Raw genomic sequence first — 16,154 nt, forward strand, 5'->3', positions numbered from 1 at the left:
TTTTTAAATCTATAACAATCTAAATATTTAGTGTTTCTTATAATTTTACTGCCACAATAGTGTAACAAATATGATGAAGAATGATTTCAATAACTACCACTTACTCGAATTAGATATGTTTTAAAAAATTAACTATAAATAAATAAGGACAAAGAAAACACAAATCTAATATATTTATTTATAAAAATATACATAAAATATAATAGGAATAATAAATACCGATGTAAAATGTATTTGAATATTTATATATCATATGTATATATTAAAGGAACACACAATAAGAGAATATGAAAAATAACTCCAGTATAATAAATCTAACAGAACATTTCTCAGGTACTATCAATATATGTGCTAAAATTGTTCAGATTGATTTAAAGGAATTTCTAAATTTTTAAAGGGATTATCGATCACAGCTGCAATAATATCTGGAGAATACAGTAATTTCAGTCAAATATAAAACTGTTGTATAGTAACAAAGACTAAATAAGTAATTCCGAATATAAAAATACTGCAACATAACATACCGACATAACGCATCGAATTCCAATCGATGTCACTTAATTTAAGAGTGCCGTAAAAGCAAATTGTTAAAAAATAAATACATGTAATACTTTCATTTAATAAACCCAGGTATTAATTTATTAAAAACGTATTTATAAAAGAGAATTTTATTGGACGGTTTGAAAAATTGTCATTTAGTCAAGGACTTATTAAAATGACTCTAATTAACGTTCTTTCTGGTAAGGTTAAATTTATAGACATTTCGAAGGTAAGCTTCGTAAGCGTTTTGAGGGAAATAACTTTTCCAGGTAAAGTTCCACACAATACAAACAGCCATCAAGGTGGTAAATAATATAATACTAGCCCACCAAAGGGCTCTCTCTGTACGAGTTATTGAAAGATTGCGTAATATATTTATACCAACCAGCAAACCTGCTAAAGCACCTAAAAACGTTAGTCATTTTGACGAAAAATTAATAAACCCAAAAAAATATATTACCTGCAAAATGAGCTACATATCCTATATGTTGATTTACATCTGCCACATATCGATTATAAATTGCAGTTCCAACATCTGTAGCAGCTACTATGAAAAATATTAAAAGCTGCATGAGTGGGTAGGACATTTCCTTCCAATTCTATAAAAAAATATATAACTAATCAAAAACCATATCTTAATATTAAAAATACCATTATAATTGATGCTACATGAGCAGTAATCAATGAATATACACCACCACTAGCACCAGCCAACTTGACTGTAGGATCAGCAATAGATGTACCAAGAGAACCAGCTAGTACTCCGGCAAAATAAACTAGCAGAACCCTCCACCACTGATGCACCATCTCCAAAGGAATTCCCAGTAATATTTGGACAGCCAAATTGACTATCAAGTGATAAACACTGAAATATAATAGCTTAAAGTATCTTCTAAATCAGTTAAACTAAGAAAACTTACCCTATATGAACAAACATGTATGTAACAAATCTCCACGCTTCATACCTCTTATATGGTTCATAAATACAAGCAACAGCCACAGGTCCTGTAGCCGACCTCGTCGAATCTTTCTCAGTAGCCTCATCAATGCAAAACAAAACTATTTCTACCAATGATATTAAAACCATCCCCACAGCTGGAGGATAACAAGAATACTCTTGCTCATAAATACCATCAGTTTCTGAATAAGATGGATGACCTGGTCGAGGTATTATCAAGTTTATATACCGATTGATGTAATGACCAAATATATGATTCAATTCTGGATTGTGAATCATATCTAGGAACTCTTGAAAATCTAGTTTTTTATTCTGATCTGTATCGTGCATTTCATGGATTCTCTTAACACAATAATCAGGTATATCCTGTTGATATTCCCTGCTCTCAACAATTTCTCTTAGTTCAATAACAGTTATAAATCCATCTTTATCCTTATCAAACTAAAAAATTACTGTAAATAATGCATCTTGTTCATGTATGTATTTCTTGAAAACGAACCTTATTAAATATGCTTCTAAAGTAATCATCAGATTTTAATCTCGTCTTTAATGGAATAGTTGTGGATGAATCACCCATTATGTTTAAAGGCTCTGTTATTAATTAAAGTTCGAATAATAAGAAGTTTAAATAGTAGGGCTATTAATACCTCAAAATTATTCTGGAAACAAAAATATGAAAATGAATATATTTTTATAATTATTTTAATTTTTGTAAAATATTACTCTGTTACTTTGCGTTACGCTTAACTTGACACGACAATGAAAACAAATTAACATAACCTTTAACTACGACTGTTATAACTGTACTTTAACTGTGTTATTAATGTTAACTGATATGTAAAAAGTTACACAATTTTTCAATGAATTCATCAAATGTCAATTCTAAATTTAATTTCGATTTTATTAGATAAGCAAATCTGTTATTACTAATCATTTAAAACATTTAAACCTCGGATAAGAACTTCTTGAAGTTCGATAACCAATCATACATTTTCTTGTTATGGTAAGCGTAATCAAGTCATACCAAAATTTTTAGAAGTTTGATGATTTCTTTATCAGAATGAACATCTTTGCAAAATTTGTTATATGTAAATGAATTTGATAGATAATCGATCTAACTGAAATAATTTGAAAAATATAACTAATTTTATAACATTTGTGCATTTTTATACAAAATTCATGCACAATAAAAATTACTATATCAGACCTAATTCAACAATAAAAATAACTCTTCTATTATTTAAAAACAAGAATACAAAATATCGGGAATAGTTTATATATTTTGTAAACAAAAATTAAAATTATAAAAAAACTAAAAATATAATCTTTTAAAGTATTTTGGTGGTTGCACCACCTTGTCAAATAAACGCATCTGATTCTATAGCAACTGTTGTAATGCAACCTATAGGACAATACAAACATACGAATTACGGAGTATTGAAACTTCTGAAATAAGTAGTTTTAGGGAAGAAATGGAATATATAAATGAACATCCAACAAAGTCAAGTGGAATTTATCGATGTCCTGATAATATAAGAAATTTTAGAGTAAGGTATGCATTAAATGATAATTTATAATTATAATTGTAACAATATTTTCGCCGCTATTAGGGTGAAGATTAAGGAAAATACAAATACAAACATGAAAGCTAAATGGGTCGAAAAAGAATTTCTGTGGCAAGAAAAACATTTCAGTTTTTCTCAGAAATTATTTTATAAAGAAAAACCGAATTGTTTTACCGAACTAGATCTTCACTATCATAATCTGGTTGCTGAAGTTGATGCAACGACGGATGATATATTATTTACATATATAGACAATGAAGATAGCTGTCATGAATTGGAGGTATGTGTATTTTGTATTAATTTAAAATATTCAAATTGTTTCTTAATAATAGACTGAGTGTGAAAATAAATAATATTACCTACAGATGCAATACCCAATGCATCATTAGCAATTAATGTTAAAATGGAACACAGACAATTGATTAAATAATAACTATAATGATCGGTTTCAGGGAATTTAATTAAACATCAAAATTACTATTGCATTAAATTAATATTTAAAATACGGCAATTCAATAAAACCTCGTCAAATATTAATGTGGCCTATGTAAATTGTTTAAGGCGACTGAAACATGCAATAGTTTATTAAATGCGATGGAAACTGTTGAGTTAAGACAGTCTAGCGCGGACGAAGTAGAGGATGAATATAATTTTAACAAAAGTCTTCAAAAATTGCTGAACTCACCATTTATTCGTAAAAATGTTGCGCAAATGTGTATTATGCTGGATTTGGGGTAAGATTTTTTTAATATTATATTGACATATATAAAAAACAGATGTAACTATGTCTATATACCATTGAAGTAAAAATAATATTGTCTAATTTTATGAAATGTTGTATCTAAATGTCGTTTTTCACTTTTAATATAAATATTGCTATATTATAAGCATTTATTTTTTTTTAATATTAGACTACAAATTGAGAGAAAAGTTTTTAATATTTTCTGGAGTGTTATTATTCTTTTTATAGAAGTCACTGCTGTATAATTGAACTTAATGAATATTTTTAAACAAATCACCTCACTGTTGGGGATAGGTCGCAACCGTTCTGACCTGAGACAACATTATTCTTCTGTTTTTGATCCATAAGGTAGATTTCGCTATATTCTGTGAGGAATTATTTCACTTTTCATTCAACAGACATATCCAAACCATTGCAACCTGTGTCTTTGTATTTGTTTCTCAAGTTTACAGTTGTTAGACCGTAAAATATTGGTAAAGTAAGCGTTCGAAATGGCCGGATCTTAGTTTTAACTGCAACATTCTCATGTCATATAAACAGTAGCTTATTTTAAAGTAAGCAAAGTGCGGTAATTATTTAATACTCTTGTACGAGGTATGATTATCACATTATGAGGCTGATGGCTTTTTTTAAATATAAAAATTATATAAATTTAATTATCAACTTCAATAATCACACATAAATTAAAAAGAATTTTAAGTGCAATGTCTGAAAATGTATCTTAATGTATAATTCGGTTATTATCGGTTAAAAATGTTAATTACACTGTTATACAAACATGCAAACGCAAATATGACAATACAAAATAAAACGTATATGGTAATATCAACGAAAACTTATAGTAAAACGCCAGTGACATAGTGGCCGCCCAAAGTAACACCTTGAAGTGAACGACCAAAGGGTTATCCGTCGTCGAAGTCTAATCTGGACAGCGCTCCATTGCAACAAAATCCTTTCTATGCAATGTGCAACCAGTAGTGTAGTGTACAATTTCTAAATTGTTTCTACCGAAATCTTATGGTATACAGGGTATGGAGTAATTTTTAAATCTTACTAAATTCAAGTAACCAGTAATTTACTCTAAAGGGTGTTTCTTTAGAACTTCATTCTTCAGAACAAATTTCAGTAATCCGCAGAATAGAGCCCAAATCAGCTGCCCAAGTGCAAGAAATTTTTTTGTTGTTGCAATTTAAAATTCTTGCTGGTGACTGGGATGTCTCAAGTAGTTTCAGTCAAGTTTGATGGTAAATTATGTCCACATAAAAGATACAGAAAGTTCAATACACAAACACGTATAATATATATACTTGTTATCGAATTTCATCATATCGATTTTTTAATTACTGTTAATACGAATTACTAGTAGCGTAGCACTAGCACACAACATATGAACTATGCATTCTATACGAACAACATAACAACTATGCATTCAAAGGAACGGAACTGTGTGTTTATATTTCACTTATTGGTGTGATGAGTGGGACGTCTAGACATAGATGTTTGGTTTACATTAAAATAGATTTAAACCTTCAGTATCGTTTTGTATTTTATGGTAAGTAAAAGTTTTTGTTGTTTTTTTTTCAATTTTCATAATTTGTGTAGTAGGATCAATTTCATTATTTTATGGATACGCCTTGGATATTCTAATTTAATGGTTTATACTACCGATCAAAATCATACAATTAATTATTATTGCAGGCAACATGAAAATGGTATCATTAGGACAAAAAACGAGAGGGTTCTCTGCACCATTACGTATGATATACGGACGAAAGTCTTAAGGGTTTCGCCGGATTTTACCACTACACAGCCGTACCGGCTTGATGTCGAAATCGAGGATGGTAGAAGTTTCTATTATTTTATCGAGCATGCCTCAAAACTGATGCCAGAGTCGATGGAAGCTAACGAGAAAACTTTAATTAAAAAAGTAAGCCTTCCAGTAGTTGCCATGTAGATAGGAAGGGTTTAATTATCTAGGTAATTATCAAGGGGAAAGGATGATGGAATAGTCCTTGCACTTAAATGGTCAGTCTATTACTTTTTAAGGCGTTTTTGTATTAATTTATTTTAAATTTATGAAAATATAAGGTTTCTCTTATATAAGTCTTTTTAAAACGTGGGAAAGGAACACAGATTTAAAAATGTAAATGTATTTCTCCCTTTGCGCAAATTATTCCGCAAAGATAAAATTAATTTAAAATTTATTTATTTATCAAAAAATTTAAGTTGTAAATTATATTCCACTAGAATATAACCTAACTTACATGTAGATAGAATGGTAAAAAATGATAAACATTTTATATATATTAATAGGTCGACTTAAGAATCCTAATGTTACAAGTGGTAGGCTGCCGCTTCCTAGTGGTAAAGATACTAAGCTTCCTTGTACGCTTTATAACGAGAATTCACCGTTGCCTTCTAGTGTACGATTCACAGTGAATGGTAACTTGGCTTTGATACGCGAACATTACTACTAAGGTACCTGCACGCTTTCTAGTGGTATAGACCTAGATGCTTCCTTATAAGCTCTATGACGAGAAAATGCTCTAGTTTCTGGGTTGCTCTATGTATGATTCTATGGAAATAAGGCTCCTCCTGACCGAGGACTGTTGGTTTCACGCTCGACTAAATATTTAACAACGAACTTCGTTTGTTTCAGCACGAATATGTTGTTATTTATTTCTAACCATGACTTTGGTCTGACGGTATTGGTGTCGACTAGACTGTTATAGTGACTGTCATTATTGGCTATTCCCTCATGTTCGTTAATAGTTTGGGTCAAAAATCATCCAGATCTCTGATTCGCTGCTCATCCTCAGTGAACAGAAAACACTATGTTTGTCCCAATTCAATCGAAATCGAGATTTTGCTGATTCCAGGACCTCAGAGCCTACTTCAGAAGGCACCGCAATTAATCTATATTTACAATCTACATATTTTAGATATAAAGGTATATTTTTAGACATAAATTAGATATGTATTACTACAAATTAAAACTATGAACTTTTTCTGATGTTTTATTTCATACATAAAGCCATGTTTTAAGCCGTAACTGAAAACTTTACCCGTTTGGATTTTCAGATAAACGATTACAAATCAATAACCGCAGCCCGAATCCTGGCGGACCCTTTTCGAGTGCCCTCCAAAAACAAATTACTCGTTTTTGTTTTCCTGGAAATACTATCAGGCAAAAAATTCGAGTATCCGCACGTTTACGTGCAGTATTTCGTCGATTTGCCGGACCGTTGGTTCTGCGCGGAGTCCGACGTTTTGAGTGGCAGGACACAAATTTGCAAGGCAATTAACAACGATGGTCTATTACACTTCGGTCATTGCGTAGAGATACCGCTGGAATATAATTTTATGAGTGTCCACGGCACTGGTAAGTAGTAATCGTAGCGATTTAATCGAGCGGCAATTAAATTTGTTTTCGCCGAAATCCTAATGATTTAATCCCGATGAATTCTGGATAGTTTAATTGGGTTTCATTCCTTATTACTAGATCAAAATGGGATATTAAGATTATGCCATCAGGAAAAAAATATTTCAAAAGATTATTCTAGTCTGCAGTGTACATAGATAATTGAAGGATTTGCTGAATTTAGTAGGAAAAAAAACAAAATATTCTTACATCCTTTTTTTATTTAGTATTTTAAAAACATAAAAGAAAGACGGTTATAAGCTGGTAAAGTTGGGAGTAAAAAAGAGGTGTGTTATTAATTAAGATAATGGGAAAGCGTCCTATTTCTTTATTTTTAAGTTATGCAACAAACATAATTTGTATTGGTTTTGTATTCGTACTGGATTGTGAATAATTCATTATTTCGTACTCACTACAATTGCATAGAAAATAAAATTTAAAATAATTAATTTTGTATTAATTTATTTATAAAATAATTAATGTTTTTGTCTAAATAAGGTGAATATTTCCATATAATATTAATATAAATTATAACAGTTTAAACATTTTCGATAAATATAACATCGAACTGTTACGAATCTCTTATGATTCGGGACGGGACAGAATTAATAACACCACTTATGGCTTTGAAACAAATGAGATACTTTATTTACATCCCTGGTCTTTTATAAATTTTTGAAGTCGCGTACAGCGCCCTCTAGTAGTTGTTTTCTAGTATCTAACCACTGAAAAGATGGTGGCTATATTTATGAAAGTACTGAATAAAGGTAATAAGGTACATTGGGGCTGTCAATATGTCACCGCTGAAACTAATGATGAAGAAAAGTTGAGGAAAATATAAATAACCTTAGTAGATCAAATAGTAGAACCAATAAAAGTAGAACTAGAAATACAAATGATAATGATAGATTTTTCATTATGCAACTATACATAGGATATGGCTTCAGAGGCTCAATTATATCAAATCTGAACTAGAAAATGGTTCACTGCTATATAAAAATAAGGTTACCAATATTAAATATATCTAGAGCATCATGGAATGCCAATAAAATATTTTTATATATAAAACAACCACGTATGATATCAGTATAACAAATGTATTATATGAGTAAAGGGAATCAAAAATGGTAGTAGCCCAATTTGTCATTAGCAAATGATACATTTGATATAAGTATACATAATATTGAGTAAGTTTATCGAGAAGGTATGATGAACTGATCTTTAAAAATATATATCTGTTGTTAGTAGAAAATGTTAGTAGAATTAATGTCAAAACTATTTAAAAATTATAATGTATTTATGTTCTTATTTCAGAACCTAAAATTTACCCTAAATAACTGTTTTGTTGGGAATGGGAGGAAATAGCTTAATAGTGCATTACTTACGTCATATTTTGTAAAATATTTTGTCAAATTAATTACGTCTTATATAATATAATATAATTATATAATAATATAATATAATAAATAATAATAATTATAAATAATTATAAATAATTATAAATAATATAATATAATTATAATTGCGTAATATAATGTATTATAAATATGGATAGTAATTATGAAATTACGTTTAATAATATAGAACATTTGCAATGTTCATTTTTTCAATAATATAAATTTAAATATTTCAAAAAGAAACTTTGCTCAAAATAATATTTGTAAAATTATATAAGTATATAAATATAATATAAATGAAAAGGCTCACCTCAAAAACAAATTGGAAAGGAATTGTTTTTCTATTAATCTTCGGTGGATATTGACAACTAGATTACAATAAAATACCGCACATTTACTATGAACCACTCCGATAACGCTCGTAGAAAAATTAATGTTTAAAATATAATTAAAAAAGAAAGAAAAAAATCGAGGTGAAATAATATCCAACAGAAAGTTTTAATTTTTGAATAATCATAATTCGTTAAAATACAAAATTGTTATATTAATCTGGAGGTTACAACACGGATGTATATTAAAAACATTGTGATATTTTCTGATTTTCTTACAGAGTTGAAAATAAACTCAAACGCGGAATTATAAAATGAAGAGATAATATTTATTTTTTATGTCCAGAATGTAACTTAAATAGAATTATTGCAGTTTTAAAAACGAATTTCTTTCTGGGCCATCTTGTAACATACATTGCACATGATACGAACAATTTATAGCTGTGCTCCAATAACTTATTAGTATAAAATATGAAAGAAAGTGGATATTCAAATCCATTTGCGTTATATTCTAGACTGCATAAAATGTCCGTACATATACTTTGAGATTCTCTCCAAGGATTCGTGGGATCGATACCGAACAGAGGGTTTAACGTATAAGGCTCTACCGATATGCACATCAGGCTCGTTTACTTATAATCTGAACTGTTTTCGATTTACATCGAAAGGACCCATCAGCGAAATGAGACGCTATTTCTTGGGAGACTGTCAAAACTACAATGATGTCACATGGATTGGATTGCCAACCGATTACGAGGTGAGTATCGGCGTTGTATGATATATTAAACAGCTCTATTTCACTTTGAATATATTATTTTCTGTATGAATTCCTTAGATTTTCGTTTTATATGACAAAATGGTGACGGCTTAATATGAATTATTTCTATATTTAACAATTAACACTTTTTGTGAAATTATGAATTCACTGATTGTGTTATATCAAATTACCTTATTAATATACAAAGTGAGGCATAATTATTTAAATGTGTTAGTTAAGGTTGTGAAACAAGTAATTCATTTCATTAAAACTTACTGTAAGTAATTGGTAGACCGTTTTAAAACATGTTATGTGAATATTACTGTTTAAAATGTCATGTTTTCCTCTTCAGCCCTTAGTTAATAAGATCTCTCCGATCGCCCTTCAATATTTTGATATAAGATATATAAAAATATTCTGCAAATTTTTTACGAGTAAAAGGAATCAACCCTACAGATTTATTGTGACTCTTTATATACATTATTATTTTTTAGAGGAATTAACCATAGCTATCTCTTTGCCTTGACAGTAGGTTAGTGAATTAATGTAAAATTCTTCAAAAACTTATATGGGAAAATGAAATAAAATCTCCTAGCTTATTTCCTAGAGATTTAGCCTTCTGATTATATTTTGAAAATTAATGAAATCATTTATAATCTTAAAATATGTGTCTTGAAAACATAATAGACGTAACAGTATGATTTTGATAATTAATACTTTTCATCATGCCTAATTGTCTTTTGAATTGAGTCTTTCATTTCAAAAGTCAGATTTTTGCATCCCGATAATATTTTTTATTATTGGTTTATATCCCTTTCTTAGCATTTCCTTCGGAAACTAGGAACATTTATTGTAACTATCACATTTATATTCGCAAAAGTTATGCAAAAAGTATATTGTTTTAAAGAATTAGCCACTTTAAACTAAATTTCTCTAAAACAACAGGATTACAGGGGCCGAAATAAATTTTGAAAAATATATGAACTCTTATGTTTTATTTGAAAAGTCTTACTAATTTTGATCACATATTTTCTCATAAATTACTATATTACCCTACTACAAGTAATTGACATTTGTTTGCAGAAAAAAATTCTGAATAAGTATGGTACCGAAACAATCGCTACTGGAGAGTTGAAAGTCCGTCTTAATGTGATCCACCAATCGCAAGCGTTCATAGAAAATCTACGGGGCAACGGAAAACACCGGCCAACGCCAAGAATAGTTTTCGAGAAGCTGGAATCGTCTACACTAATTAAAAGTGTCGAACAGGTCATCAAGGAATTTAAAAATGCAAAAAAACACCTGCTAGAAATCCGAGAAAGCGTCCTGTCCTCGACCGGTTCCTGACTGACTGCCCGAACCCAGTTCGATCATATTTAATAATCCAGTTTTGAATGATTTATTTACGTTGGAGACCAATAGAATAAACCAGTTTTTCAGTAGCGATAGAGATGTTTTCTTGCTCGAAACCTGATAAACACAGAAAAATGACTGCATAATAATGGGGCAGTGTTGATTCACATGTCTATTTCTCAATTTTTTCTCGATTCAATATTCTAGAGTTTTCGTTAACGGAGTGGATTTATATTTCAAACGCATACAAGGGGGAACCAAATATTAACGGTAATTTTATTATTTAGCTTCGATAGGTTTTTATGAAGGAGGAATATTCGAGCTTACAAATCTGTGGCAAAAGTGTGTAGAGCACGGAGGTTGAAACATTAGATTAGACATATTTATATAATATTAATAATAATTTTAAATATATTAATAGAAATATTTAGTTTGTCTATTCCATTGCTCAATAAAATCATTTTACAAAATTACCGTTTATATTTGATTCCCCCTCGTATATAAGCAATAAAGTATTAAATCGCGTTCTACGAAAAAATATAAAAATTAGAAGAAATGGTTTAAATGTATCCCTTTTAAATGACAGTATCTTGAAACTGTAATGACCCACCCTACATACTGTATGTAAAAACACTCAAATTACTCAAAATTGCATATTTATTTAGTTTATAAAGGTAACAGGTAAAAATACCATTTATTCCAACGTGTTAATGTTAATGATTCACCTACACCCTCAGTATACCTTTATTTTCAACAGGTCTTGTCGGCTACCTTTTTCTGGGCGTTTAAAAACGTGAGAGACTTAATTTAATAAAAATTTCATCATTTTTACGCGTCAATATCCATTTATTACCCGACTTCGTTACGTTGTAAACACAGAATTTTTAAGAGCAATTTCTTGAAACTGTATTAAACGTTATTACGGAACAGGTATGTTACGGGGGACACATAAACGCTCATCTCTTCTGTTTTATTATCTCGTTATCATTCTGTTTCAATTAATAAATAACTAACAGCACACGATACATTTTAGGATGCAGGGTTTTTATTACTAATTTTGTTACTCTATAAGTTCATATCATAATAATTGTAAAAAAAACAATATTAGACACATCCACTGTACAGCCCAGACCTTACCCAGTCCTTCTACCAATTTTTTTCAGTCTCTGCATTAGCTTGGCGTAAGCTGCAGAAGTCTCAGAAGTTCCTTAGAGATAGAAATATGATTTTACCAGAAGAGTACCAAAATATCATCGATTAAAATAGCACATATATAATCCATTACTAACAGGTCAATTGAAAAGTCCCCGGCCTAACACATAGACAGCGCTACTAGAATTAAATCCTTATGTTTTTTAGTTAGCCCTGACCCTCGAAAGATGCGTGTATAAACTTTTGAGTGAAGCAACTATTGTTATTGTGAAAAAAATTGATAAAAATGAATTTCGCGTGTTGATAAAATATCGCCTTTTGAAGGGAAAAAATACAATTGAAGCAAAAACTTGGCTTGATGCCGAGTTTCTGGATACTGCCTCAGGAAAATCAACCATCAAGGATTCGTATGCTAAGTTTAGACGTGGTGAAATGAGCACCGAAGACGGTAAACGCAGTGGACGCCCAAAAGAGGTTGTTACCGACGGAAACATTAAAAAAATCGACAAAATGATTTTGAATGACCGTAAATTGAAATTGAATGAAATGGCAAACACTTTAAAGATATCAACTGAACGTGTACATCATATCATTCACGAATATTTGGGTATGTGGGTGCCGCGCGAGCTCACTTTTTGACCAAAAACGACGAGTGTATGAAGATGATGAAGTGTAATAAACCCGAGTTTTTGCGTGGATATGTTACAATCGATGAAACATGGCTCGATAATTTCACCCCGAAGTCCAATCGACAGTCATCCGAGTGGACTGTGCACGATGAACCCGCTCCAAATCGTGGGAAAACGCAACACTCGGCTGGCAAGATTATGGCGTCTGTACTTTGGGATGCCCATGGAATAATTTTCATTGACTACCTTAGATAAGGAAGGACCATCAACAGCGACTATTATATAGCGTTATTGGGCCGTTTGAAGGACGAAAGGCATTTGAAGAAAAAAAAGTGCTGCTTTACCAAGACAATGCACCGTGTCGCAAGTCAGTGAAAACGATGGCAAAAATTCATGAATTGGGCTTGAAAGCAATTCTTCCTTATCCACCGTATTCTCCAGATCTGACCCCCAGCGACTATTTCCTGTTCTCAGATCTCAAAAGAATGTTCGCTGGGAAGACATTTTCGTCGAATGAAGAGGTGATCGCCGAAACTGAAGCCTATTTTGAAGCAAAGGACAAATCGTACTACAAAAATGGTATCGAAAAGTTGGATGGTCGCTATAATCAGTGTATCACCGTTGAAGGGAATTATGTTGAATAAAAAAACTATTTGGTATTTGGTAGACCGGGGACAATTATCAATTGACCTGTTTTTTAATATTTATATGAATAAATCCTCCTTAAAAAAATTACTTTTTTCTCAATCCATTATATCATTTCTATATCAAATTTTGACTACTCAATATATATGAATTGTTAATGGAAAATAATATCGATTTTAATCAGACTGGCTTAACAACTACTATATTTGGACTCTATAAGGGATTCTATACAAAACAAACTATCATGCAATAATCTCTTAATCTACAAAAACAACAACTATTCTCCCAGCATCTATTTCAATGAGAAACAATGACGAAAACTCAAAAATATAATACCATAACAATTGTTTAAATCAATAACACACGGCACAAGTAAAATTAACGTAAACCTGTGAAGAGAAAGGGGTCTATAGTCTATCCAAAGTAGCAATGAACTCACGTCATCTCAATTCATAACGTCAAAACGATGCAATGTTGCCGTATTTAACATAGACATTTTCTCCATTTTAGTTTATATTAGCTTCAATATATAATATAACAACATTCTAATATAACGACATAATAAAATAACGACACACAAATGTTATAAAATATAACGTATTTTAACATTATAGTACATGTATTTTATTCTCATTAGAGAACATATTTACCTTTTTATGTTTAGTTCTTGCTTCCTTCGTTGCTGAGTTTTCCTATCAAATGATTCTTATATCACTTTATTTCTCCTTAATTTCCTCTGTTACTACCTGTGTATATTTTCCTTATTAAAATTAGATTTAATCATTGTATTCTCCCTAATTAATTTGCCGTAATTACAAAACAGTTAGTAATGATTCTCTCCTCGTACATTTCAACCAAATGCTCGTATATATTCTGAACAATTATACACACATATATATGCACCTAAATCTGTCACCCTCTACAATACGATTTTCTAGTTATCCTATATTAATTATATCCTCACCTTTAGTTGTTTCCACTCTCATCACCCTGTTTTGGTATTGTCAGCATCGAATCACAATCCCTCAACCAGAAAATTACATTCACTCACTGTCACATTCTGAGCCAGTATTCAAGTTAATAACTAAGCTGTTAATTTTCATTACAATAACAGTTCACAATTCCACCATTTGTCAATTTCTTCATCTGTGTGTTTGTTGGAGTTCATCCAAACCGAAGTAGACAATTCTTACCACATATCCAAACAGTTCTTGCCTGTATATCGGTCTCGACCTGCATATCTACTCTACTAATTCTTTGCCACATCCCATAACAACTCAATTTAATTGAATATTCAGTGATAGGGAGGAAGACGTTGTATTCTGTAGCCATATTATTCAGCCATCTGATCTACCGTGTATCTTTTTTCAGGCATATGACTAATAATTTAAATTACATAAAACACAACTTCATTTATATTTGCAAAGTGACAATTTGAAATACTTCACTCTTTGACATGGTATCTTTAAATCTTAATGTATGTTTTGCAAGCCAATCCTTAATTATATATAGCCTTTGCCGACCACTTGTTGGGATCTTGTTGAATTCCTGTTTCTAGCATGAAGAATAATTTATCTGCGATGAATTATTTTAAAAAACCTAATCAAATGTTATTGTAACTTTTAGTTTTTTCCATCAACTTTCGTTTTCTTTACATTATTTTTATTAGTGTTTTGTCAAAGGTAGCCTATTGTTCCATTTTAAAATAACTATGCCTGTACACAAATTGAAATAACAAATCTCCCTTAATTTGATTACATTTATATAAAATATAAAAATTGTAAAAATTGCTTATAAAAATTGTATTATTTTAAAAACAATGTTTGGAAATTGCAGTGGACCTCTTTGTGCTATCTTTATATTAGTTAAATCCTATGTTTCCTAACAGTGTTCAAAGTGGCTACTTATATTCCTCAAAGATCTGCATATCCCTAAGTTTTCTATGGATACTTTCCAAACTAACAATTTCCTTAGAAGTTATTGCATTAAATTATGTTTATATTGAAAAACTTATCTCTCATGATGGTTTTATATATATTCAGATTTCATAATATTCAAGTTCTTTCAATTAATAAGCTGTTCGCGGCGACATAATATTTGCCATAATCATAGTCACAAAAATATGCAGAAAACCGATGTGTTGTCTAGGTCCGTTCCTTGGAATGATAAACGAATTGTCGTCATCTTATTTTATTTTCTAGATCCCTTCAGCTTTACCGTATTATATTATCGTATATGAAACTTCATATACAATGGTTTTCTGGTGTGCACGAAACGAGGCAACAGCGCCGTAACTCGATTAGTTGGATTTACTCAGGTACACGCTGAGATCGGATCAGTTCGAACGACACAATAAAAATGCAAGCCCGTAAAACTTTTTTTTTGGAAAAGTTTCTCTTTTCCCTCTTTTTGGTATTTAATATTATTTATACCATTTTTTGTAACCAAACATATATAATGATGTGTTTTATTAATCTATTGCTATGTCTGTTTTTTTACTATTATACATGATTCAAAATATTGTTCCTTATTATCTTCATATTCCTCATACTTTTCAAGCAGTTTATAAAAGACATCCCAAATATCGTATAGTTTCTTTATTTAAACTAGATTTTAGATTTTATAAAATTTCCATACCCTTCCGCAAGTATAGGGTGGGTAGGATA

At 30.5% G+C, this 16,154-nt stretch overlaps 2 protein-coding genes across 5 annotated transcripts; one reads left to right on the top strand and one right to left on the bottom strand.

Moving 5' to 3' along the window:
• Positions 1 to 159: 159 nt before the first annotated feature.
• Positions 160 to 14,231, bottom strand: LOC143193953 (rhomboid-related protein 2). 3 transcript variants are annotated; one of them, XM_076400409.1, is made up of 6 exons: positions 14,139 to 14,231; positions 1,998 to 2,157; positions 1,461 to 1,939; positions 1,192 to 1,405; positions 1,001 to 1,139; positions 160 to 945 (listed from the first exon to the last, which is right to left on the bottom strand). In XM_076400409.1, the coding sequence occupies exons 2-6, from the start codon at positions 2,073 to 2,075 to the stop codon at positions 722 to 724; spliced, it is 1,134 nt and encodes a 377-aa protein (XP_076256524.1). In that variant the 5' UTR covers positions 2,076 to 2,157; positions 14,139 to 14,231; the 3' UTR covers positions 160 to 721. The 3 variants fall into 3 exon arrangements, with proteins under 3 accessions (XP_076256524.1, XP_076256523.1, XP_076256525.1); XM_076400408.1 differs by lacking the exon at positions 14,139 to 14,231 and adding an exon at positions 2,222 to 2,438; XM_076400410.1 differs by lacking the exon at positions 14,139 to 14,231 and having other exon boundaries at positions 1,998 to 2,089; positions 2,146 to 2,200.
• On the top strand, positions 2,897 to 11,151 carry Mks1 (Meckel syndrome, type 1). Of its 2 annotated transcripts, none has more exons than XM_076400406.1 (7): positions 2,897 to 3,050; positions 3,109 to 3,343; positions 3,625 to 3,797; positions 5,504 to 5,732; positions 6,887 to 7,187; positions 9,468 to 9,709; positions 10,793 to 11,151. In XM_076400406.1, exons 1-7 carry the CDS (start codon positions 2,971 to 2,973, stop codon positions 11,054 to 11,056), a joined length of 1,524 nt encoding a protein of 507 aa, XP_076256521.1. In that variant the 5' UTR covers positions 2,897 to 2,970; the 3' UTR covers positions 11,057 to 11,151. The 2 variants fall into 2 exon arrangements, with proteins under 2 accessions (XP_076256521.1, XP_076256522.1); XM_076400407.1 differs by having other exon boundaries at positions 2,910 to 3,045.
• Positions 14,232 to 16,154: the final 1,923 nt, after the last annotated feature.

Source organism: Rhynchophorus ferrugineus, unplaced genomic scaffold, assembly GCF_030347505.1.
Source record: "Rhynchophorus ferrugineus isolate W39M unplaced genomic scaffold, kcgeb_rfMv2 rfM3, whole genome shotgun sequence".
NCBI classification, from domain to species: domain Eukaryota; kingdom Metazoa; phylum Arthropoda; class Insecta; order Coleoptera; family Curculionidae; genus Rhynchophorus; species Rhynchophorus ferrugineus.